The sequence below is a fragment of the Chlorocebus sabaeus genome, chromosome 26 (genome assembly GCF_047675955.1).
Source record: "Chlorocebus sabaeus isolate Y175 chromosome 26, mChlSab1.0.hap1, whole genome shotgun sequence".
In the NCBI taxonomy this organism is placed as follows: Eukaryota; Metazoa; Chordata; class Mammalia; order Primates; family Cercopithecidae; genus Chlorocebus; species Chlorocebus sabaeus.
The window spans coordinates 37580048-37607059 of NC_132929.1; the positions used below are offsets into that span (position 1 = coordinate 37580048).

The window sequence follows — 27012 nt, forward strand, 5'->3', positions numbered from 1 at the left end:
TTTTTAATTTGACATAAATATTATTTCACAAACAAAAAATCAAAGTTTTATTTTAGTCTAAGTTTTATTTTAGATAAACATAGGAATATTCCAGTTTGATGTGTCTGCTTACATATTTGCTATACTGAGCTAATTTATTTCAAATGTATTTCAAAATAAAATTCAACAGGAAGATATAATTTACATAGTGGTTTTTTGTTTTTTGTTTTTTTGTTTTTCACTTAACACTGTACAATAACTTATCTGACTTGGAACTTACTTTCAGGAATCAATGATTCTTCGTCCTTTTTCTTAGACTCTTTCTTACCCCAAAACCCACTAAACCAGCCTCCACGTTTCTCGCCTGTGTCAGCAGACTTTTTCCTTAATTTTTGCCCAGACCGAATCACCTAAAAAATAAAAATTAAAAAATTTACTTGAAGAATGTTGCCCTCTTCATTTTCAGGTATAGCCTGGAAAAAAATAATGGTTCATTTTTTCTTTAACGCTACGTAAGATTGAACCAGTCAAGATCTTAAATGACGCTCACAACATAATTTAGTTAAATGTAGTCCCCCTGTTAGTTTATTAATACTTCTCACACCAACTGATAGCATTTTGACGAGGCCGCATGTTATGAGCTATATAGTTAAGGTTCCAACTAAAATATTTCTAAACAACGTCACTTCCAAATTTTTAAGTTAAGGAGCTACTAGAACTCCATGTTTATAAAATGAAAAGTTCCTTGAAAGGGAACACACCCAAAAAAAGTATTAATTTGAAACAATTATATTTCACAATTCATATATATTGCTGGCTTGCTAACTAAGACAATGGCAGAAGGAGGGATATAAATTAAAATAGTCCTTGAATCTCATTTCACCCTCTTTTTTCAACAAATCCTGACTAGATTTTCTATCGTTCCTTCTCTTTCCCACTTTTCAGAGAAATATAGACGAATAACCAAAGGCAGAAAACAGGGATAAAGAAAATAAAGGGGATAAGTAATTTAGATTCTACGTTCTCATTCCCTGAATAAGTAAATTTCAATAATTTTTCCACTTAAAGTATTTTAAAATGGTAGTGAATGGATAACATATTATAAGCCTCTGTGTGTAATAAAAAGTGGAATAATACAAAAGAGAAGATGAAAGTAGAGTTGAATTCTATAGTAAAGAGAATAGGTTTGATTGGTGAATGTAAAGACTAAGGATGGGCAAAATGTTAAACTTTTGTCACAAGCTATGAATGAGCGTGTACATTTTCAAGCCCTGTTTGAAACTGCAAGAGGAAAATGAATGACAAATCAGCTATTGTGGATACCACAGCTCAGTGGGATTCAATCCTTGCTGCACAAAAGAATCATCTAGAAGCTTTATGAGAAAAAATGTCAAAACCAAAGCCCCACCACACAACAATTAAATCAAATCTTGAGAGAGTGGGTTCTAGGTAGGCACTGTTTTTTGTTTTTTGTTTTTTTTTTAATTCCCCTGTGATTCTAATATGCAGCCAAGATTCAGAACCACTGAGATGACAACAAACTAGTTTCCTTCAACAGCAGAGATCATGATACAGAAAATTAATTGCTTCAACAGTTTCACAAGTAGATGAAACTGAGCTATTTTGGAAATGACACCCAATTAAATGTATATCATCTGAGTGTTTCCGCTTTTAAGAATCTTCTATGAATTCTTTTAGGGAAAATGCAACCAGAGACTTCAAATTTAAACCTCTTAGATACTGAGACTTAATAAATAGATTAATTTACAAATAGTTTTTATAAATCTAAATGCAGAAAAAGCTATAAAGCATTTGGATATTTTGTTAACATCTCTTTTAACCAAACTGATAGTTTTAAGTTTTAAAACGGCAGGCACTAAACTGTATTTTTTCATTGTTACCATCTTCTTAGCTACCATAAAAATTATTCTTTATAAAAACAGATAATACATTTCTTTACACTTTGGGGGAAAGAAGTCTTTTTATTTTGGAAAAAATAAATTAACCAAAATTAACCTTTTTAAAATATCCTGATAAGAGACATCAAGATAATATGGCGACAAATCCCAACATTCAACTTCCTCCCAAATCTCTAAATATCTAATAACCTTTAAAAGAAAGATAAAGCCATTATTAGCATTAGCATTGAAACCTTAAAGGTGTGATCAGCACACTACAAATTTCAAGGAATTTCAAAATAAACTGAAAATTTTAGACATAATAAAGAGAAAAAGAGATGAATTAGTAGGAAAGCACACAATCAAAAATACTAATTTCAAACAATAAGAAAGGCTTTGAAGAAAATGAAGTAACAAAGAACAGTGAAGAAAAGTTTTCCTATGTTTGTCAATCCCCACTTAAAAATAAGAATTAACATTTAAAAATATGAAAGCTGTCACAGAACTATACACACACATCATACCGATGTCAAATTCTTGGTTTTGGTATTGTTCTATAATTACGTAGATGTAACTATTGGGAGAAATCGGGTGAAGGGTACACAGGACCTCTGTGAACTATCTTTGCAACTTATTATAAACCTATAGTTATTTCAAAACATATATACATATATGGGAGACCAAAACTAAATAAAAATATATAAATGAGACCTAATATGAAGACGGATGCAGAGCCCTTTCCCTTTTCCTCAATTACCCTTTGTTGCCTTCACTTCCTTCTCTGTCCAACTAAGTGCCCATGGTAAATAACTTCAGCCAATCCTCTGCCTGCATTTTAAACTCTGGCCCTACATACTTTCCATTACAATGAAAAAAATCAATGTTAGATGGATCTAATTGTATTCTCTTCTACATCCATCATTCTTTATCTATTGCATCTCATAATTAGTACTCTTTCTTCACTTTTTAAGCAACTGTAGCTGATATTAAGAATACACATTTAAGCTAAAGCAACTTAAGTCGTGGAGGATTAAAATTAAATTGATTCATTCCTCTCTTTCATAGGAACAATCCCCAGCAACAGTAAATACTTTCAAAATAGTCATACTTTCTGACCTAACAACTTGTACCTTGGGGAATTTGCCTGTGAGAAAATAAGGGATGTTTGAAAAAATGTAGAGATAAGGCTATTCATTGTAGAGTCACTTACAATTAAATATAACCAGTGAGAAATAGTGAAGCAAATTCTGGTATATGCACAGAGTGGAATACTATTCAGCTTTTTTTTTTTTTTTTTGAGATGGAGTCTCACTCTGTCGCCCAGGCCGGAGTGTAATGGCGTGGTCTCCGCTCACAGCAACCTCCGCCTCCCGGGTTCAAGCGATTCTCCTGCCTCAGCCTCCCGAGTAGCTGAGATTACAGGTGTGTGCCACCACACCTGGCTAATTTTTGTATTTTTAGTAGAGACAGGGTTTCACTATGTTGGCCAGGCTGGTCTCAAACTCCTGACCTCGTGATCTACCCATCTCAGCCTACCAAAGTGCTGGGATTACAGGCTTGAGCCACCATACCCAGCCTCTATTCAGCTATCTTAAATGATGTCAGAAAAATGGTTCTGCTGGCATTGAAAATGGGCACCATAATTTTGTTAAAGAAAGAAAAGCAAGTTACAAAACCTTCTCTTGACTCCACATTGTCCACCACTTACTGCTCCATTTATCTGCTCTGCTTACAGCAAAGAATCATACTGTTCCTATTCAATGTCTCCCATTCCTATCAAGTTTCTGCCCACATTATTCTATAAAAATTGCTCTCAAGTGACTTCTTTATTACTAATTTCAGTGAAAGTTTTAGTTCTATGGTGGCATAAGCCCTCTTCAAACCATCTAAAACTTCTGAACAAAATATAAAAAAGATATACCCGGGATTTTGAAAAGTAAGCAAAGCAGGCAAACAGTAGAAGGGGTCACAATTTGGAGAAGTGACCTGCACAAGACTGAGTTTTCCATGACGTTTGTTTTTCTCACATGGTGTGCCCACCCCATCCCACACCACCACCATAATCTCCCATTTCTAATGTTCTTGCCCTTGACTTGCAACTAGTTTCTAAACAATAAAATATGGCAAAGGTAATAAAATATACTTGATTCTGTGTACAATGTATATGTTATGTATACAAGACTTTAGCGACCATCTTGCTGGAGTTTCTCCCTTCTTTTGAAGAAGAAAGCTGCCATGTTACGGTTTCTATGTTGGGAAGCCCATTAGGCAAGGAACTGAAGATGATATTTATAAGCTGAGGGCAGCTCTAGCCAGAAATCAACAAAAAACTGAAGCCTTCCATCCCACAGCCACAAAGAGCTAAATTCTGCCAAGGAAAGCGGATTCTCCATCAGTCACGTTTCAGATACCATAGTCCCAAACCAACATCTAGCAATATTTTAAAACCTTAAGCAGAGGACTCAGCTAACCCATACCTAGATTCTAGACCCAGAGAAACTCAGAGATAATAGCTATGTGTTGTTTCAAGCCACAAAGTTTGTTATATAGGCATAGAAAACTACTATACACGGCTCTGCCCTGAGCAAGGGCCTCACCATGGAGCAGAGCAGAGGAACATGGAGCACAGTTGTACCGGCAGCTAAAACCCTGAGAAAAACTCCGTATTTCTGGCCAAGGAACCAGTAAATGGAGTTCATGAAGGCCAGAATGTATACGAGAAAACCCTGGCAGGGAAAGAGCTGGAGAAGGGGATTATCTCTTAATTCTGTATATGAACCTGTCCAAATCTCAGTCTAATACAAGCTTCACATATGTGAAACTAACCTAAACCAAAGTAGCAAAGGTTTTAGCCACCCCAACTAATATCAACCACCTGTGCAAGTCTCAAACTAACCCCTGTATTATTCATGAGTAAAACAAACTCAAACTTACATACCAAAGGTTTAAAGAGCTGAATTGAAATCTGAACCACCATCCACAGAAGGCAAACACAACTTACATTCAGAACCTAACTAGGCTGTACACTAACACAAAATGTCAACGTTTTCCAGAGCATTATAACAAGATTCAGAGATTATATAATAATCACAATGTCAAAAATACAATCCAAAATTACTTGACATACGAAAACAAACAAAACCGGAAATGTAACTAATTCTCAAGGGAAAGATAATCATCAGATGCCAACAATCAGATAACTTCAATGTCTGATAGCTGGAACTATCAGAGAGCCACTGTTACCTGACATAAAGGCAAACACACTGGAAATTACTAAAAAGATTGGAATCTTCAAAAGAGAAATGCAAACTATAAAAAAAAAAAACTCAATAGTAATTTCAGACCTGAAAAATATATTATCTGAAATTAAAAATTCCCAAGATGGGTTCAACAGCAAAATGAAGATGACAAAAGGAAGAGAGAACTTGAAGATAGATCAATAGAAATTATCTAGCCTTAGAGAGAGAAAAAAGATTGCAGGACAAAAATGAACAGAGTACCAAAAGGTCTAAATACATACATATATATACACACACACATATACACATATATACACACACACATCTCTTATGTATGAATATATATATCTAATATATATGGGTATTTTCATCTTTGCCTATATTTTATATATTTTTATATATATATGCATAGAATATAAAATTAAGAGTCCAAACAATTAAGAGTACAAAAGAAGAGAATAAAAAGAAATTGGTGCCAAAAAATTACTTGAAAAATGTCATAGCTAAAATATCCCATATTTAGTGAGTTTAATGGTCAATTCTGTCCTATCTTAGTTAAAAAATCAGGTGCATCTTTCACAGTTGATCACTTTCTCTACCTTGAAATTCTTTCTCCACTTGAATTTGAAGGTGTTACATTCATACAGCTTCCCTACTACAACTATGGCAATCCCTTCCTTTGCTGGTTCTTTCCCATCCCTCTGATTGTAACAATGGATGCTTTGGATCTTTGCAACCCTCCTCTTCTCTAGCTATACTAATTCCTGAGGTGATCTCATCCAATCTCATGGCTTTAAAGAAATCCATGCGCTGACCCTTCCTACATTTCTATATCCAGCATAGATTCCTCTTCTGAACTCCACATAATTGCCTACTCCATTGCCCCTCTGAGGTCTAAGAGCTAAAACATAATTAAGTCCCAAATTGAACTCCTGGTCTTCTCTCGTATCACTCAAGCTTGTTCTCTCCCACCTTCCCCCTCTTATTTGATAGCAAATCCATCCTTCCAACTGCTCCAGGTCAAAATATTTAAAGGCATTTTTTACTCTGTCTCCAACAACTCACATCTAGTCAGTCAAGAAATACTGGCTGTACCCTCGAAGTATATCTAGAATCTGACCCTATCTCATCACCTTTATTTGCAACCATTTTCAGCAAAGCTACTGTCACCGCTCATCTCAATTATTTCAGTAGCCTCCTAACTGCTCTCCCTGTTTTCACTCTTGCCTTCCTTCCCACAGTCTGCTTTCAAAGCAGCCAGGATGAATTTTAAAACTTAAGTCAGATCATATCATCCTGTACTCAAAACCTACTATTGGTTTCCCAATTCAGAATAAGAACCAAAACCCACATAATGGCTTGTAGATGCTGCTACACAATCTGGCAATCTCCTCAACTCCCACGTGCAGCCCTCCCTTTCCTCTGCTACCTTTCTTCTCTGACCTCATTAACCACTACTTTTCCCTCTCTCAGGACTCCAGTTAGTTTCCTCAATGAGCCAGGTATGTTCCAACCCCAAAACCCTTAAGCAGTTACACTTTATTATTTCTGCCTGGTTATACTTTTCCCTTAAATATCCTTCTGGCTGACTGCCCCATGTTCTTCAGGTCCTTGCTCAAATGTTTCCTTCTTAGTGAGGCTCTTCCTGACAACACTGTTTAAAACTGCAAATCATTATCACTTCCTAGCTTCAGCGCTCCTTGTATTCTTTCCTACTTTATTTTTATCGAAGTACTTATTAACCTTATCCCCTACTACAATATAAATAAAAGATTTTTGCCTGTTTTGTTCATTTCTGCGGGCTAATGCAAACGATAATGACAATGAAAAAAATCATGTAGTCATTACTATGTGCACATAATAATTTAAGTGTTTTAAATGAATTATCAGGTACTCCTAACGATAATCCTAAGATGTAGGTTCTACTAATTAATCTCATCTCAAAAATCAGGAAACTAAGGCACAGAGGGGTCAAATTGCCCAAAATCATATAATTAATAGATGGCAAAGCTGAGATCAGAATCCAGACCACCTGACTCCCAAGTCTATACTCTAGCCATAATGCAAGCATAACAGAATAAATGAACAAGTGTACAGTTGACCCTTGAACAATATGGGTTTGAACTGCATGAGTACACTAATACTAGGATTTTCTTCTGCTTCTGCTACCCCTGAGACAATCCTCTTCTTCCTCCTCCCATTACTCAGCTTACTCAATGTGAAGATCTTTATAGTGATTGACTTCTACTTACTGAATAGTAAATATATTTTCACTTCCTTCTAATTTTCTTAACAACATTTTCGTTTCTCTGGCTTACTTTATTGTAAGAATACAGTGTATAATACATACAACATTTAAAAATATGTGTTAATTGACTGTTATCAATAAGGCTTTCAGTTAACAGTAGGCTATCAGTAGTTAAGTTTTTGAAGAATCTAAAGTTATACACAGGCTGAGAACAGTGGCTCATGCTTGTAATACCAGCACTTTGGGAGGCCAAGGTGGGTGGATCACCTGAGGACAGGAATTCAAGACCAGCCTGGCCAGTCTGGTGAAACCCCATCTCTACCAAAAATACAAAAATTAGCCGGGCATGGTGGCACATGGCTCTAGTCCCAGCTACTCAGGAGGCTGAGACAGGAGAATGGCTTGAAACCTGGGAGGCAGAGGTTGCAGTGACCCAAGATTGCGCCCCTGCACTCCAGCCTGGGCAACAAAGCAAGACTCTATCTCAAAAAAAAGAAAAGTGAAGGTAGTTATACACAAATTTTTAATCATGCGGGAGCTTGGTATCCCTAACCTTCAGGTTGTTCAAGGGTCAACTGTATATGCCTTAATCTCATTTAAAAGTATGAGTAAGTATATGGACATCTATAACTATAAAAAGGACTAAAAGGATATACAGAAAGGTATTAACAGTAGTTACTTTTCGTTTCGGAGATGATTGTTTTTGTTTTATCTATATTTTCTAACTTTTCTACAATGAGTTATATTGCATTTGTAATTTATTTTTTTAATTACCAAAAAGTCATGTTACAGAATCTTAGAAATGACATGGAACATTGCACACAAGGCAACAATAAATAAGCAGTTATAAAACATTATCAGTAGATCATTTCCAATTTCAGAAAGGAAAAAACGAAAGTGAAGGAAAGGGAAGGAAGAAAGAAAGGAGAAAAGAAAGAAGAAAGGGAGAGAAGGAAGAAGGAAGGAAAGGAAGAGGAACAAAGAAAAAGTTACAAAAAAAAAAAAAGAGAGAGAGAGAGAAAAAAAGCACAAATAAGCAGGTATATAAGCATGGGAGAAAAACTGGTAGCCAAAATGATAACAGTAGTATTCTAAGTTGTTAGGATTATAGATGTCTTTTATTTACTTTATTTTTAGAGTTTTTCAGATTTTTCATTATAGAATTGTGTAAGTGGCCAGGCGCGGTGGCTCACGCCTGTAATCTCAGCACTTTGAGAGGCCGAGGTGAGCGGATCACCTGAGGTTAGGAATTCAAGACCAGGCTGGTCAACATGGTGACAACCCGTCTCTACTAAAAATACAAAAAAAAATTAGCTGGGCGTGGTGGCACGCATCTATGATCCCAGCGACTCAGGAGGTTGAGGTAGGAAAATCACTTGAACCCGGGAGGCGGAGGCTGCAGTGAGCCAAGATCATGCCATGGCATCCCAGCCTGGGAGACAGAGTGAGACTCCATCTCAAAAAAAAAAAAAAATTAAGGTTTTTTTCCCCCTTCATGTTAGTGGCTTTTTTTCAGTACTCCAGTTTCTGTTCTCCTGAGACTAAATTAAGCAATAAAAACCTCAACTCATGAAACTTCAATTTCTTGATCCTAGGTTTAAAAGGGGGTATTAACATGTTTAAAACATAAAATCAGCTAATAAAGATGATTACCTCAACTTGTGCTTGTTGCCTTGCTAAAATTATGTTGAAAACATCTAGAGTCTTCTCCAAGTCCTGTAAAAAACAGAGAGGCACTAGTAAACAAGAAATTTAATCATTAGATAAAACAAGAAATTTAATCATTCTTTTATCATTAGATAAAAGAAATGTTTCTTTTATGATTTCTAGGCATATCTAGTCCATTATCAGTACCTGTGACCTAATGATACTATTAGTATAAATCTGAATGTATTCTAGACTTTTAAGTTTTTTAATTTTTTACAGAAAGAAAATAAGTTTTCCAAGAAAATAAATCCTCATTAAATACACATGAAAACAAGAATATTTATGAAGGGGACCTGTTTTACATATCATCCTTACAATTTTTACTTCTTACTCCCCCCATTCTTATTATCATATAGCCATTGTACTAAGGGTGCCATTACAAAACACATAATATTTAAGAATGTAAAATTCTGCAAAACAATAAGTAGGCTAAAGTAGAAACTGATTTGAGGCATTTACATAAAAGTACGTTAACCGGGTGACCTGTGTTCTAAGTGCTTTATGTGCTGTCTCATACAATTCTCACAACTCTGTAAGACAGATATCGTTACCATTTTATATATGAGAACAAGACACTAGACCTGGGAGTTTGAGAAACTTGTGTCCATAATCAGAAGGACACTTGGTAAATATCCAAGTCAGTACTTGAACCCAAATCCATCTGACTCTAATACCTACGCTTTTTCTAATATTTCACACTATTTCAGAAAAATAGTAATTCAACTCATAAAAATAGTAATTCAACTCATTTTTCAAATTATGAATCATTGGTAGAAATAGTTCTATAACTGAAATCAGAAGACATTAAGCATATTATGTATCCAGTGTGATTCTACCTTTTATTTTTTTTTTTTTTATTTTTTTTTTTTCTTGAGATGGAGTTTTGCTCTTGTTGCCCAGGCTGGAATGCAATGGCGGGATCTCGGCTCACTGCAACCTCCACCTCCAGGTTCAAGCAATTTCCTGTCTCAGCCCCCCGAGTAGCTGGGATTACAGACGCCCACCACCACGCCCAGCTAATTTTTAAAATATTTTTAGTAGAGACAGAGTTTCACCATGTTGGCCAGGCTGGTTTCCAATTCCTGACCTCAGGTGATCTGCCTACCTCAGCCTCCCAAAGTGCTGGGATTACAGGTGTGAGCTACCGCGCCCAGCCGTGTTTCTAACTTTTAAACGGGGGTAGATAAGACCTCTTCTTTCCCAAGAAGTAAAAGTTTTTTATAAATAATATTTGAAGCATTTTGAAAAGCTACTACCATATAAATACAGGATGTTTACTAACAAAACAAGATATAGCTATCTAATAAACACATATTTAAACAGCTCTGATACTGACTTTCTAAACATTATAATAAAAACCAGACACGTTTCCCAAATCGTTTACAGTAACCTTATTTTATCTGATATTAGCATGGGGAAAAAAGTTTTTTTAAAGAAGAAAAACTGGAAAAAAAAATTCTGCATTTTCCCATATAATTCTCTCTCAAAAAGAGGTGAATTCTGTTCTTCCTAAAATTATTTTTTGATTCAAATTACATGCAGAAGAATATTAAAGGATGATTAGACAAATAATAGTTCTCACTAATATATATGCAAAATATACCTGAATTTCTTTCTGTATTTCTTCTGAGACTTTAGACTGTGTTAACTTGTTTTTGTAGGCAATTTTATAACTCTTGAGTAACTGCCTGTGCTTTTTTATATTACTCCATGACCACATCTGTGTATACCTTCTTATATGAACTTCAAGAACAGAGTCAATTGCATATTTCCACCTGAAAATCAAATTTTGTTAACATAAATGTGAATATAAAGGTTTAAGACAAAACAGGAAAAGTCTTGACTTTTTAGAACTTACACTGTTAAATTTTTTGTTCTTCTTAACTCTCTTCCTATAAGAGCTCAGCAATTTCCAGTAAAATTGTCTGACTTAAATAAGACTTAGATATAAGAAAACATTTAAGGAAGAGAGTTTGCCAAAGCAAAATCCAAAAGGCACAAAATGACACGTAGGAAATAGTATTCCAGTATGGTTATAACACTGAGTCTACGTGGGTGACTGATAAGCGATAAAACTTTTAGAAAAATGTTGAATGTCTTAAATGTTAAGAATCTGGGAACCAGCCGGGTGCAGCGGCTCACATCTGTAATCCCAGCACTTTGAGAGGCCAAGGCGGGCAGATCACGAGGTCAAGAGACTGAGACCATCCTGGTCAACATGGAGAAACCCCATCTCTACTAAAAATACAAAAATTAGGCTGGGTGCAGTGGCTTACGCCTGTAATCCCAACACTTTGGGAGGCCGGGGAGAGTGGATCACAAGGTCAGGAGTTCAAGATGTCAAGATGCTGAAACCCCGTCTCTACTAAAAATACAAAAATTAGCTGGGCGTGGTGGTGGGCGCCTGTAATCTCAGTTACTTGGGAGGCTGAGGCAGGGAGTTGCTTGAACCCTGGAGGCGGAGGTTGCAATGAGCCGAGATCACATCACTGCACTCCAGCCTGGGTGACAGAGCAAGACTCTATCTCAAAAAAATAAAAATACAAAAATTAGCTGGGCGTGGTGGCACACACCTGTAGTCCCAGCTACGTGGGAAGCTGAGGCAGGAGAATCGCCTGAACCGGGGAGGCAGAGGTTGCAGTGAGCCAAGATCGTGCCACAGCACTCCAGCATGGGGTCAGAGCAAGACTCTATCTCAAAAAAAAAAAAGGAATTTGGGAAACTAGGAGCAGAAATACAAGTGGATGTTCATATGAAAAAAGTAATACGGACATACAAAAGAAGTGAAGGCTGTTTTTATAAGTAATCAATATATTTACTATTTGTCTTTTAATACTCTTGTCTCTTTTTTTAAAGTGGTTGAATTACTTGGCTTTTGAAAGTTGCTTAACTCTGACAGTAACTAAATATATGATTATATGTTCCTCACAAAACAAAAAACAAATTCTAACTTACCATCGTCGACCATTGGTATGAAGTGGTAAATAAGGCTTGTATTTCCTATAAGGCGCATTCCTAACCATATAATCCACTGACTCCAAAAGGTCAATCATACTTAAGTACTGTTAAAACAAAAATAAAATTATATTTATTACATTGTACATATAAATAAAGACTAAATTTCATTCTATTTTTCAGACTAGTGAGACTCCAAATTCCCTGAACAATGTTGCCTGTTAGCCCAATAATATACTATATTTCATCAAATTTAAGATGCTATCAATTATAAGTAAACTACAGTTCATCAAATTTAAGACACTATCAATTTTAAGTTGTAATTTTAGGTTCTACTATAAAAGCAAACTGCTGTTAATTAAATTGTGTTATCACCAATATATAATCCTATTTTCAGATGTTAAAATGTAAACTAAATTAATATCTTAGAAACAATGAAATATGGTATCTGTAAATTATGATATAAAATATGCCTGTTTCTAAGACTATATATTTTTCCTCTGGACCATCGTTTCAGCAGTAGCTATCTATGGGCTGATTTTGAGATTACTGCAAAAATTATTTGCATGACCAAAGGAAGATAAAGCTATTTAAGTAGCCATCTTACCATCAACACAGCAACTCTGTGTAGATCTGACAAAGAGCTCAAATGGAGGGAAACATACACCCAGAGGCAGCACAAAACCAGAGAAGATTTTTAAACAGAGGCAAGTCTAGCTTCCTCCTCTCTAATTTTTCCCAATGCAGTTCTAACGAAAGGTTACCTACCATGCGGCTGTTCATCACTTGAAATGTGTCTAGTCTGAACTTAAATGTATTTTAAGGGATGTAAAATGTCTCATTACAACTTTTTACATTTATTACATGTTGATATGATTAATATTTTGGAAATATTAAGTTAAATGAAATGTATTATTAAAGTTAATTTCACCTTTTTCTTTTTACATGGTTAACACAGCTACAAGAAAATATAAAATTACAACTTGCATTACATTTTTATTGAACAGAATTGTAGAAAAAAGCTCAATTAGCTAAATCTCCTGTCCTCCTTTCACTTCCAGTTCACCAAGCCTGTCACCCCAACTCTCGGGGCACATAACCATGCTTGGGAAACAAATAGTGGAAAAAGCTGCCAACATTGCTGTTCTAAAAATTAAAGGAACAATATTTAATAAGAGTGCCTTCCATTAAAAACTGAGGAGGGAAAAACACATTAAAATCTTCCATCAACAGGCCAGGCATGGTGGCTCACGCCTGTAATCCCAGCACTTTGGGAGGCCGAGGTGGGCAGATCACAAGGTCAGGAGATCGAGACCATCCTGGCTAACACAGTGAAACCGGTCTCTACTAAAAAATACAAAAAAATTAGCCGAGCGTGGTGGTGGGCGCCTATAGTCCCAGCTACTTGGGAGGCTGAGGCAGGAGAATGGCGTGAACCCAGGAGGCGGAGCTTGCAGTGAGCTGAAATTGCACCACTGCTCTTCAGCCTGAGCGACAGAGTGAGACTCCGTCTCAAAAAACAAAAAAAAGAAAAAAAAAGAATAAATCTTCCATCAACAATTGTGAGCCAAATGGAAATAATTTCCTTCCCTACAGTTTGATATGATTCTCCACAATTTAGGAAAAGACAAGACAAAATTTTTAAAAACTACTTCTTAAATTTGAAATTCATTTTCTTTAAAACGAAAATTTTTAAACAGTCAAATCTCAACATAACGAACCCCAAAAAATCACCAACCACTAGAGAAGTAATAATCACAAATAAAAGCAGTCAAGATTCAAGGTTAATCAAAGCTGGAAATATCCACGTGAATCATACCTGAGGTTTGGTCAGTTCAATGGCAATATTTTGTATTTCTATGTTCCAATCCAGTTTGGGTGTTTTGAGCTCTGATTCTGCATAAGGATTCATGTAGAGTTTTGCAGAGGCTGATATTGGCTGGAAAACTTGTATTACATGGGAAGACATAAGATATGTTTATATGCTTTTACATATAAACAAGTATAAATAATTACGAGAAAACTGTTATTCTAGAAGAAAAATGATCAAAAACGTGTGTAACAAAATTACTACCAAAAAATATTTAAGCAATTTAAGCTTCTACTTATATGCATAATAATAACCTCAATGGTTAAAGCGAAATCTCCAAGGAGGAAATTGGAGTCCTATGCTTCTAGGTAAGAAATGTATAAAAGAGACAACAATCTACTCTTGGTTATTTACAGTCTGCATAAAATTAGATTTCTCTTCCTTGCTGCAAAACATTTAATGATTTTATTATTCATTAAAAATACTAATACAAAAAAGGAAATAAGATCTGATAAATTTCTGTCTTATTTAATCACTAGCAAAATTTAGTAACACGATCATGAATAAAATTCATTCCAAAAAAAGAATCTGCTCATCTCTTTATTATTTTCAAAATTATCATTACATACATAACCTTAGAATCAACTAAAGAAAATAATCCTCGGGTTGAGAAGTAACATAAAAAGGTGTGTTAGGGAAGATGACAGGGTAATGCAAGGTGATAAATTTTAACTGTGAATAATATCAAAACTATAAAAACTGGTAAAAAAAAAAAAACTATAAAAACTGGTAATTACCATATAAAAATATGTTTGCATAAGATTGTACAAAATTTTCAATGGCTTTAAAGGCTAGTTATAAATGGAAAATGCCTAAGAATGAAATTGTAGATTTTCCTTAACTATTTTTTTACCATCAATGAACCTAAATGCTTTCACAAACTAGCAGCACTTGAAAGTTTTATCATCATAAAATGTAGGGATCTGTGTAACATAAGTGCCAACTATTATCCAGCATCAATTCAATTAGTTATAAAAGAACATGAAGAAAACAACAGTGAACCAGAGTAATATGGAACAACCTGAGTATGAAAGCTGAGAACAACCATAAAGGGGTATAATAAATAAAAACAAACCCGTAGCTTCAATAGCATGAAACTAAAATAAAGAAAACAGATGGAAAAAATAAACAAATAAGCAGGAAGCTGTGTTAGAGATCTAGTTGTAAAATAAAGGTGAGGCTGCCAAGAAATAGAAAAGCTCAGAAAAAGAATTCTCTAGAGTGGCAGGATTACGTTTACACTGCAGTAGTAACATAAGGGTGACCTGAATACCAGAATCTCAGAGATTTGGTTACTTTTTGAAAAAAGAAAGAAAGAAAACCTAAATCCTAAAACAAAGAATACAACAGCAAGCTAAGAAGAATACATGGAATTCAAAGAAGGTTAGCTGTAGGGAATGAACTACAGCTACACTGCCCTTCTCTATCTGCTATTCTCCAGTGGTGTGTGTATTACGATCTATTCCTAAATAATTAGTTATAACCCAAACATGCTGTATCATAATAGTAAAGTATAAAATTAATATACTTTGTTTGACTAAGTAATGTTATCAGAAAAGTATTTTAAAATAATATATTTACTTCTATGTTTCTTCCTATAACATGAAATAAACTTTTACTATTACTTACTGTATTGATAATTTGGGGGTATATTTCCACTTGTAAGAATTTCATTTTTCAGCTGATCCTAAACAAAAAATTTGAATAAGAATGAAAAAGAAAATGCACATATATTCAGTCACACACATGCACACACACACAAAACTTGGTTCTTACATTAATATCTTTGTTTCTCTGTTACTAGTAGTCAATAAGAAAAACACACTGAGTATTATTTACAAGTATAAAGACACAGAAGCAGATAATTTTAAGAATTCGGTATGTCTACAAACAACCTTGTAGTATGTCCCCTCTGACTCTGAAAAAATGCACATATATGTATATCCATACATTAGGATTTCAGACACATTCTAGTCAAAGGCAAATCATACGTTACAGTATCTTTCTGAGAAATACAAGATGGAAGATTGAAATTTATCCAGTTCTAAAAATTCAATTGTTCTTTCTTTATCCTCTAAGTAAACAAACATGGCTAAGATTGATTTAGCACATTGAAGTTTTGAATTAATCTTCTACTATTCAGAAAATCACCATAACAAATGTCTAAAACATTTGTCAAAGATACATGTTTTATATCTGAGAAATATTATCTTTATAATATTTTTAATCATTGTAATACGAAATATCAAAATGTGACAAGAATATCATCAAAATGAGAATGTAAAAAAGCATAAATACAGTTTTAATTTAATACCATGGACTCTGATGTCACTGTCCAGTGAATGATTTCACAAAGATCTTCAAAAACAAAACTGCTTTTCTGAAGACACATAGTGGATTTGAAAGGATGTTTTTCATATTTCTGATTTAGCGAAATACAAGTTAAACAAATGGCTGATATCCTGTCCTCATGAACGCCCTCTTATATTAAACAAATTTAGGGAGCGGGAGTGAAGTTAGCTCTTCCAAGTATACATTAATATTACCAAAATCTGTTCCCTTGATCTCTGGTAAGACATGCTGCAGTTTACATTCCAGTATGCGCTAAGACTATCAAGTCGTATAAGCTACAAGAGAAAAATGAAAAGAGATCAAGCAATCAACACATTGAAATTATGAATCAATTTTAAAAGATTATTCTGTTCACCACTCCAAAATTACCCAAATGCCATTTTGAATTTTTAAAGTAAAGAAAATACTAGAAAATGAGGGGAAAATATATTCATGTTATTCAGACTTTATAAAGTCTAGCATTTGCTAAATTGTGCTTTCAAGAACACTATTTCCAAGGAACTCATTCATTCAATTATCAAATATTTATTGAGAATTTAGTATTTAACAAACCCTGTAAACATTTTGCTAAAAAAAAAAAGACATGATCCTTCCAGCAGATACGAATAGCTGTTTCCTGAAAACAGGTGGTAGCAGAGGAGTCCATGGTCAACAAGGTGGGAAAGCTACATACTAAATATCCCTCTTGGAGAGTCAGTGTTTGTTAACATATTTAAAGCTCTATAGTTTAAAATAAAATGAAACATACCTGTTTAATTATGTATAGCTTAGTACTTTAATCAATAATCTTACTTGATCAGAGAATATTTTTTCTATAACATCTAAAAATATCTCAATATCTAATGTTCATAAAGTACCATTTGGGACCTATTAACTGTATCCTGTATCTTTACTTGATAGCTAAAGAACCTATATCTCAGAACTGGTAAGTGATTACAGAGGGTCACACACTAAGTAGCAGGGCCAAAACTAGACCCTAGACTTTTAAATCACACTCCAATGGCACGTTCTGCTCCATCAATGTTTCTTCAAGAAAATAAATTAACTGTATCTAGGAAACTAACAAAAATTTTTATTCCAATATAATACCTTGTATATAATTTTGTCTGCTTCATTTAATATGCATGGAGTCCAGTGTTCATTTGCAGTCTAAAATAAAAAAGAGAATACCTGTGAAATGTGGTATGGATGTCATATAATGGTGCTCTAATACTTGTAAAATGTAACAAAACAATTTAGGAATAAAAGACATCTTTCTTTAAGCTAATTTAATGTTACCTAATATTAGCTATCTATTTCTTTACATACATTTATAAGACAAAATCAAAGAAACAATGAAAAGAGAATTGACGTGATTCTAACCTGAGTTCATTCACTCAGAAAATAATTACTGGATCAATACGTATTTGAATTTGAACTGTGGAAAGAATTGGATATGAATGAAAACAGACAGCCAGCCTATACACTATTGAAGATGGTACACATTCTTTTTTTAAAAAACAAATAATTGTTGTGTAATAGGAAGAAAACCAGGAGGGTATGGAAATTACCGCATGACCATGTTTCTACAAGGACAGCATGTTCAGCAATGCCAAATACTAAACTTATTTAGCAGCAAGGGCGTTTTTGAGAAACTTGTTAAGAACTGTTTCAGTGGAGTAGTAGAGTGAGAGTACAATGGGCAGATAGGTAAAATGAGATCCAGATCAGAGGTGGGACAATAACTTTAGATTTAAAAGTCAGAATGTAATTGCAAAGAAAAATAAATGGTATGGACACAAAAGAGATAGGTTTGCTATTGCTATTGTTGTTATAATAGCCACTGTAATAGTTGAAACAGGAAATAATTGAGCCAGACAATGTGCCAAATGTTTTACATAAACCATCTCATTTAATCATCACAAAAACACTAAAAGGTAGGTACCACTTCAGTGAATTAATGTGGTTTTGACAGAAGGAGATTAACATGGTAAGCAATACAATAATATTTTATAGGTCTTTGATAAAATACAATAGGAAGCATAAAAGAGGGAATGGTAAATTCTAAGAAGGAAGTGAAAAAGAATGAGAAAGAAAGGTCATGTATCACGTAAGTATTAAAACTTGAGTAGAATTACCAGGCAGACAGAGAAGAAAGTAATACAGACAACTATAGCAGAATGAAGAGTCTGAGCAAAGAAACAAAGGGACAAACAACAGCAAACACTAAGGAAACTACATATTCTTGTGCAACAGTATATCTGTTATCAGACAAAAGGAGATATATGACGTTTGTATTTTTTGCATTGTCTGCTAGAAGCTCAAAGTTACTATGCTCCCTTATGACCACCATCATTAGTTACAGCTTTCTGGAACAATTCTCTCTCTATCCTTTAGAACATAGATTCTATCCTCTTTAAAGGCATTACTGTATACTTCTGTGGTCGAAAGCTACTTCAAATTCATTTTGGAAACAGGCAAAGGATAAACACTATATTAAACACCAGCTTCCTTCACTCCCTTTCCTTTGTCTCTTCAGCTCTCTCTTTCTCTTTATTGTTTCTGCTCTGTTCTTCAACTCCGTGTGTATCTCTACTTCTCTATATGCCCACAACAATGTTAAGCCTTCCACATAACCATGTCCTTCTTTTTCTGTTTTTCTGCCAGTCTACCACCCTTCCATACTTCTTCCTCTTCTTTCCCTATTGAGGCCCTCTCCATATAAGTAGTCATAAGGCAAACTTGTCTGGTAGGATTTATGGTTCACTGTCCTTAACTTTAAAAGTATCTAAATGAACCACATCTTCTTCTCCGTAGCAAAACCTAATTCAGCTATTTGTCTTCACTTACATGCCCCAAAACATGTTTCCTACTACTTAGTTGCCTGTAGTAGAAAAAAAAAATGTCCAGCCTATATATATGTGTGTGTGTATAAATACACACACACAACTGTCTACCCTTAAAGACCATTAAAAGAAAAATTCATTATAAAATAATCAAAATAATTTACATATAGCCCAATGAGATGAGTGCGCGCACATACACACACATACATAAACATATGCACATATATAAGCTATTTAGAAATTCCATCTACCTATAACAAAAATGTATATCTTTCACTCTACAGAAATTCATCTTCCCCTACTTTCCCCTCGTTTAAGATACAGCTTTTATTTCTTTCAAAGTATTTGATAATGATATTTTGATACTTGTTACATGGAAAGACAATTAAAAATAATTTTAAAATGTAATAATAGCATCACTAAAAATGTTAAACTTCTAGAAAGTTGTGTAGCATGATAGTACATTTAAAAAACCATAGCTCTTTGTAGAATAGTTGATTTTAGACAATTTACCCTGTGACTTCAGAATAATACTTTACAGGTTCCACAAAAGTTTTAAATAAAGCAAACATTACCAGTAGACTGAGCTCTCCCAACGTGACACCAAATGAAAGAGGCCGCTTTGGATCAGTGACCTACCAAAGAAGAAAAGGTAACAGTAAAATATGCTGATGGTGAAGGCAAATCCATGTCCTTTACAACAGGCAGCAGAGGGAAATGTGTTTACAGGTTACAACCCAATTGGATATGTGGAAAACACAGGGGAGGCAAGTAATAACATGGCTGGGATTATCCATATTTTGTAGACATAACACTTCTATGCTACCAGTAAGATCCTTCCCCAGTGGAACTCTTTTCATACTAGAAGACGACTCACTAACTATGACTAACAAGACTTTTCTCTAGACAGTTAAAAAGGAATAATCTTTTTATGTATATCATCAAAGATGTTTTCACAGATAAATTTCAAAAAGTGTTACAGATAACACTGCCATGAAATCATTTTAATAACACTTAGGGTACACAGTGGAATACTATTCAGCCATAAAAACAGGAGAACATGTTTGTTTGGGTTTTTTTGCAGCAACATGGATGGAACTGGAGGCCATCATCTTAAGTGAAACAACCCAGAAGCAGAAACACAAACTGCATGCTCTCATTTATAAGTGGCAGCTAAATAATGAATACACTTGGTCAGTTTGTGGAATCATAGACATTGGAGACTTGAGGGTGGGTGAGAAGTAGTGTAAATGGTAAGAAATTTATTAATGGGTACAATGTATATTATGGGTGATGGAGACACTAAAAGTTCAGACTTCAACACTATGCAGTATATCATGTAACAAGGCTGTACTTGCACTCCTTAAATTTACACATTAAAAAAAAAAGGCTTTCATACTTGGAAATATGAACTGTCTCTTTAAGCCTTTAATTTTCTTAACACTTCAAAATGCTTCTAGGAAAATCTCTAGATCCTTAATATTTAATTTCTTCAGTCTCTATATCCAAAATCTGTCAACATTAAGTTTTTGTTCTATTTCTGATCTTCAATATGCAAGCTGCAATCCACAGTGCTTAAACTATACCACAATGTGCACAGTGTCACTGTTTTAGACATCTTAAAGAAAAGTCTTATAGAATTGTTTGGTCATGGCAGAAACTAAGGAAACTAGGAGAAGGGAAATGGATAATGTTTTAAATCATCCAACTGGGACTACAGAGTTTAGTCACATACAATTTTCTAAACAGAAAAAAATCCATGTGGTATAGTTGAGAAGTACGAATAGCTTTATAAGTCATTTTAATTAACATCAGACATACGATGACTTGTGGCAAAATATTTTCCTTTATTCCCACACTCATCTTTTTATACTTAGAGATACCTAGCTCAAAATAACTTGCAGCTCTTTCTGAAGAAACCCATTTGTTTTATTAAAGACAACCCTCAGTTGCTAATGTACTAGCTACAAACCACAGCTATTACCCAGTGAGCATCTTTATGATAAATTATTATATTTTCTCTACACCCATTTCTTAATACATAATTGTGCAAATGAAAGAATTTCCTTCTTTTTAAAGGCTGAACAGTATTCCATTGTGTATATACACATTTTATTTATCCATTCACCCACTGATGGGCAATCTTCTCTATAGTGAATAGTGCTGAAATGAACAAGGGAATGCAGACATCTCTTTGACATACTGACTTCAACTCCTTTGGCTATATACCACAGTTCCCGCTTATCCTCTGGAGGTATGTTCCAAGCCCCCTAGTGGATGTCTGCGACCACAAATAGTACCAAACCCTAAATATACTAGGTTTTTTCCTATATATACATACCTATGATAAAGTTTAATTTTACAAATTAGAAATGGGATTGCTAGATCATACAGTAATTTGATTTTTAGTTTTCTGAGGAACCTCCACACTGTTTTCCATAATGGCTGAAGTAATTTATATTCCCACCAACAGTGTACCCAGGTTCACTTATCTCCACATAGGATTTTAATGATAATTCTTCTCCTTTCATGATGTGTTGAGTATACTTTATTTTCTTAAGTTTGTTATTAACAAAGGCATTTATGAGTGAGGTTTTTTTAAGACATTTATTTGTTAACACAATTCATTTTAATGACTCCATAAATAAAGTCAACATAAGACAGAGGTGGTATTTTTTGAAAATCTACAAATGTGTCTTGCTGACTATCAAGTTACATAGGGAACTTATGAAGAAAAGAAAAATAAATTCTAGAAATGTCAGTATTGCTTTAATTCAATTCAAACTTAAAGCAAAAAGAATTAAACTCATTTTTAGAAGCAATGAACATTTCCAGGTTCCTAGATAAATGAAAAAAATTTAAGTTCTTACATGTTTCAAACTTTTAAACAAAGCAATGCATATTGTTCAAAATATGTGTTGTATTTTAATTAAAATTAGCCAGTTAAACAGTTCTTAATCAGCTGATGTTACACTTTTGGTTATGAGTGAAGTTTGGTTTCTTCTGTGCAACTACTGTTGTACATGTGTGTGAACAGTTGTGGGTGTTCAATCCAACTCAGTGGACTGTAAAGAGAATGAGACTACAGTCAAGTGACCAGAGTTTTAAGTCACTTTTTGGCCAATTAACATTACCATTAGTTATTTCATCACCTTTTAGAATCAACTCGTCAGCATAAAGCAAAAATTAGTTTCTTAAAGTTATAATAAGTCTTAACACGTAAAATAAAATTTAAAAAAATAACAGAGGACAATCCAAAAACCTCTTATATCAGCTTCAGACAGGAACACATGATAATTTTATAGTATATTTACGTACATAAATGCCTAATAAAACTAGCCTAACACAAGAAGATATGGTAGTGTACTCATAAGAAAAAAATCAATCTTGGATTTAAAAATGGGTACAGATGATCCATATATAGAAAAGTCAAGAATATTATAAAATACATATTTAATTATTAACTTAAACTTAGTATATAAAAATTACTTACATCATCTTCATACTTAATGTGAATATCTGTGATTTTTACTTGTACATTTTTTATTACTTGAGTTGCCAATTTTTCCACAAATGTATCCTTTTTGGCTTCTTTTGGTTTATCTATTAAAAAATAGAAAAATACAAGCTCAAGAGTTGAAATTCTCATATACCTCAAAATTAATAACCAAAGGACAGCTAAGGCACTACTCAATGGAAATTAGAGCCAATAGTGTCTTTATTTATATTTTCATATGCATGTCCAACTTAAAACTTGTTTTTGAATTTATACTGTTATCTGACATTCATTTCACATTCCAAGTCAGAAATAAAGTGGCAATGTGTATAAACAACACCACGGCATAAAACTACTTTTACCTACCTTTTGAACGATCAAGACCTTTAAAAGGTTTCTTAAAATGTTTTTTGTGCTTTTTACGTTTACGTCCTTCTCAGTGGAAGCATTTTAGTGAGAAAAGGATAAAATTCAAGTTAGGAGACTACAGGACAGAAAAGAAAACAAGAGAAATCTTCCTAACAGCAAATTTTGGCACAACTCACCTTACCTTATTCTAAACTGACCTGTTACTTCAATATAAAGACAAATTTACAAACCTTCTTTAGTCTAGAATAACTTTCTATAGTAAAAAATAACCTTCTTTAATCTAGACAATAAATTGGCAGGTGTAATTATACTAAAATTGGATAAAATCTCCATTCCCAATGCCTTTTATAATATTAATGACTTCACAAAGTTACACTTTAATTTCAATATTACCAAAATATTGGAAATGTAACAATGACAGAATATAAAACTTTCAGAAGGTTTTGATAAACATATGGTAGGAACATAGACACATAAATGAAATGAAAGGGTAAGTTGCCCACAGATGACTTCCTCTGGATGATACACTTCACAAGCAAAATTATTTAATGACTCAAGGATATAAAGAACATTAAGTGGGCATAACATGTACATTGGACTGTACACTGAATTCGATTAGGAATTCCTTTAAAACCTCATTCTCTTTCAACACTACCTCACTGCATTCTGGCATTTACCAATACCTGTATTACTCAACCTACAAATCTTCATACTCAAATTTCTATCAGGCATCACCTGCAGCCTGAACTCCTGAGGCAGTCTCTGTATTATCTACTGATTTCTAGTCTCCAGCCTCAGCTCCTACTAAAGGTCCTTCTACCCTGTTACCAGATTGATGTCTTTTAAAATACTAATCGCAGCCTGTTAATCTCTTGTTCAAAATTATTTAAAGGCTCTCTGCAACCTCCCAGACATAATTAAAATGTGTTTACACAATAGAGAAAGTCCTTTTATGATGTGACCCCTACGTCCCTGTCCTATTCTATCTCCTGCTGTGCATCCTTGCACTGGATACTACATAAATAATATTTATACTTTCCCAAACAAGCCACACTTTCTCATGCCTAATGCCTCTACACATGTAATTCTGTGAACTTGTATCGCCCTCCCTGAAGTTCTTCACCAGGCGAACTCCTAGGCAGCTTTTAAATCTCAGGTCCAGCACTACTGCCTGTGCAAAGCCTTCTTAAACTACTCCAAGTAGCCCCAGAGCCTGTACCTTACAGAGAATTGCATTAAACAGTGATTATACCATATTTGAAGTGTTTGCTCAATTGTCTTGTCATCAGACAGGAGACTTCATTAGGTCAGAAATTATCCTATATCTGGGCACAAAGCATACAATACTTATCTGTTCAAACGAATTTTTAAAATCCAGATCCAACTAAATTAATGTTATATATATTTGAGAGAATACATGTGCAATTGAACTTGAAATTTTTAATTTGTTCTTCCTTGATTTTTAAAAGCAAATTGTTCTGCTACTACAAAAATTAAGAAACAAATCCTAGACTACAAAAATAAAACCCTCAGTTTCAAGAAGAAAACATTTAATAAGTAATGTAACACAATCAGGATAGTGCTATACCAATGATACTTGCCACTGTGAACGTCTGACTCTGTTCTATTCATAAATCAAACATACATAAAAAGAATGAGTTCTCAAAGAAATATCATTCGAAAAGAAACAAGTAAGAAAGCCAAACTAGCCCTGAAAACCATTCCACTTGGCTAGAACAGCTTTCAAAGACATAGACTCAGCTGCCTCGGTTTAAATTCTCTTCTTACCTGACCAATTATCTTTCTGGTTTCATATTTGTTCTAGCCCCATGTTCTGCCTTTCATCTCAATGGCAGATACACCATGTTTAAACCTCTTTAAACAGTTTAAATCTACTCTTAGTGGTATATAGCTCTTTAGAGAAAGTTTCTAATTAATCCAATAAAAAATAAATCGATGGTTCTCAATCACAAACTAAAGCAGTTCTCAAAGACTTTGGTTTCACGACCCATTTAACATTTGTAACTTGAGGACTCTAAAGAACTTCTTATTTATGTGAGTTATAACTATTGACATTTACCATATTATAAATAAAAACTGAAAAAATTATGAATTCATTTAAAAATAATAAGCCATTACATAACATATAGTTATAAAAATAGCTATATTTTTAAACAAAAAGTTGTAGTGAGAAAAGTCGCATGGTTTCACATTCTTACAAATCTCTTTAACGTCTCACTTAGTAGAAGACAGTTGGATTAGCATATCTGCTTCTGCCTTCAACCTGTTGAGATACGTTGTTTTAATTGAAGTACATGATGAAAATCTGATCTCACTATAGATATACAATTGGAAAAGGGGGGAGCATTTTCATTGCCTTTTCATGAAATTATAGATATTATATCAAACTCAACAAGTGGAAGTTTCTTAAAGATAGTTGCATCGTGGAATCTGAAACCTTATGAATGAATTTTTCATACAAACTAAAATCAATTAGTCCATCTTGCACTTTAAATGAACCCTTTAGACATGTATGTTTTTCATCATCCATTGGAAATACTGCTTTATTGAATTATGCAAATCTTCCAAATGTCAAGTCATTTCATTATTTAATATCAAAACTCACATCTGTTAATATTACCACCAATCTCATCAGAAAAGTCTTAAAGTACTACTGGGAAGCTGTCGATCTCAAGGTGACAAATACGAGTTTTCCAAAATTCTACTCAAGAGTTCAAATTTTATCATTGGCAACAAATACTGCCGGTTGCTTTTCCTTGAAGTGGTTTTGTTGAAGTGTCTACCAAACAACCAAATGTGAATAATGATAGTCTGTGATTCTTCCTAGTAAAAATAGTTTTCCAGAAAAAAGCAACTAGCTCAGCTCACGACTCAAACATCTGCACAAGTACTTTTCCTTGAAACAATCACCCTACTTCAGTATGCAGAAATGCTGCAGGTATACTTTCTCTGCTGTTGCACAAAATATTAAAGAGACATGCTCACGGGGTGAAGTTCATTAAAATTTAAAACTTCCTACTTCATCAAGGGAATTCTTAAGTAAAAACTGGCAATTTTTTGTTTCATTTTGCTTACTGTGAGTGCATGGTAGAGAAGAACACAGTGACTACTACTACAGTCTGGTGCCACTGCCTTGAATCACGCTAAGGCAGCCAGCTATTCTTACCCACTATTGCTTTTGCACCAGCAATGTAAATGTCAACAAAAGGAAAAATCAAATAATGCTTAGTATTATTATGAAAATCATTTTGACTTTTTGAGAACCAATGATTTAGAATACAACAAAAACAAGAAGTAACATCAAATGAGGAAATAATATACACTCAGAAACTGAAAGGAGGAAATGATCATGAAACACACGTTAAGTCCTAGCCAGCTGAATGAAGGTATCATCAACATAATAAACTATTCTCATTTCAGAAGCACCAACATTCTGGACCTCATTTTTTATCTATACTAATGTGCCTTTTTAAAAAAACTGAATCAATGATGTTTTCTTTTATAGTGACGGCTGTTATAGCCTGCTATTTTTAACATTGCTGCCCAGACTACAGTAAGTTGGTTTGATTATAACCTACAAAACTGGACAGTGAGCCATGAGTATCTCCATGCTATCTTTTATATTAAACAAGGTAACTAGCAGACAAATTAACACAAGCACACTTACAAAAGGAGTAGGTTTATTAGAACGGAAACTGCTTTCAGGGTAATTTCACCTAATGCTGTGAAGTCTGTCATGGCAATTTCTCTTCCACTGGTCACATGAATCAACATATTAAAGTTCCCAACTACAGAGATAATTCTAACATGATGCTTATTGTTTATAAATTTCAAGATATAGACCCAATTGCCATTTAATTAAAACAAATTTTAAGTGTGATTGAGTTAATATAACAGCTCTTGAAGTATGATATAAAACATAAAGTTTAACAAATCAGATTATGTAAAATACTAAGGAGTATTATTTTAATGTATTTGGTAGACTTCCTAGTATATAAAAGAAACATATTATAAATACTAATACAAACAGTAAGCCTTTAATTTGCCTTTTGC

At 34.0% G+C, this 27012-nt stretch overlaps 1 protein-coding gene across 6 annotated transcripts in view; it reads right to left on the reverse strand.

Moving 5' to 3' along the window:
• VPS13C (vacuolar protein sorting 13 homolog C) overlaps nucleotides 1-27012 on the reverse strand; it is a 184975-nt gene that overhangs the window by 128404 nt on the left and 29559 nt on the right. For 3 of the 6 annotated variants that reach the window (XM_008016380.3, XM_073012202.1, XM_073012204.1), the window contains 10 exons: nucleotides 22567-22676; nucleotides 19649-19708; nucleotides 17338-17397; nucleotides 16443-16523; nucleotides 15526-15583; nucleotides 13846-13973; nucleotides 12027-12133; nucleotides 10675-10846; nucleotides 9018-9080; nucleotides 260-389 (listed from right to left, as the gene is read on the reverse strand). In XM_008016380.3, the coding sequence (XP_008014571.3) occupies nucleotides 260-389; nucleotides 9018-9080; nucleotides 10675-10846; nucleotides 12027-12133; nucleotides 13846-13973; nucleotides 15526-15583; nucleotides 16443-16523; nucleotides 17338-17397; nucleotides 19649-19708; nucleotides 22567-22676 (969 nt within the window). Of the gene's footprint in view, nucleotides 1-259; nucleotides 390-9017; nucleotides 9081-10674; nucleotides 10847-12026; nucleotides 12134-13845; nucleotides 13974-15525; nucleotides 15584-16210; nucleotides 16367-16442; nucleotides 16524-17337; nucleotides 17398-19648; nucleotides 19709-22566; nucleotides 22677-22935; nucleotides 23002-27012 lie in introns of those variants that run through there. The other 3 variants (XM_008016378.3, XM_073012203.1, XM_008016384.3) reach the window with 2 other exon arrangements.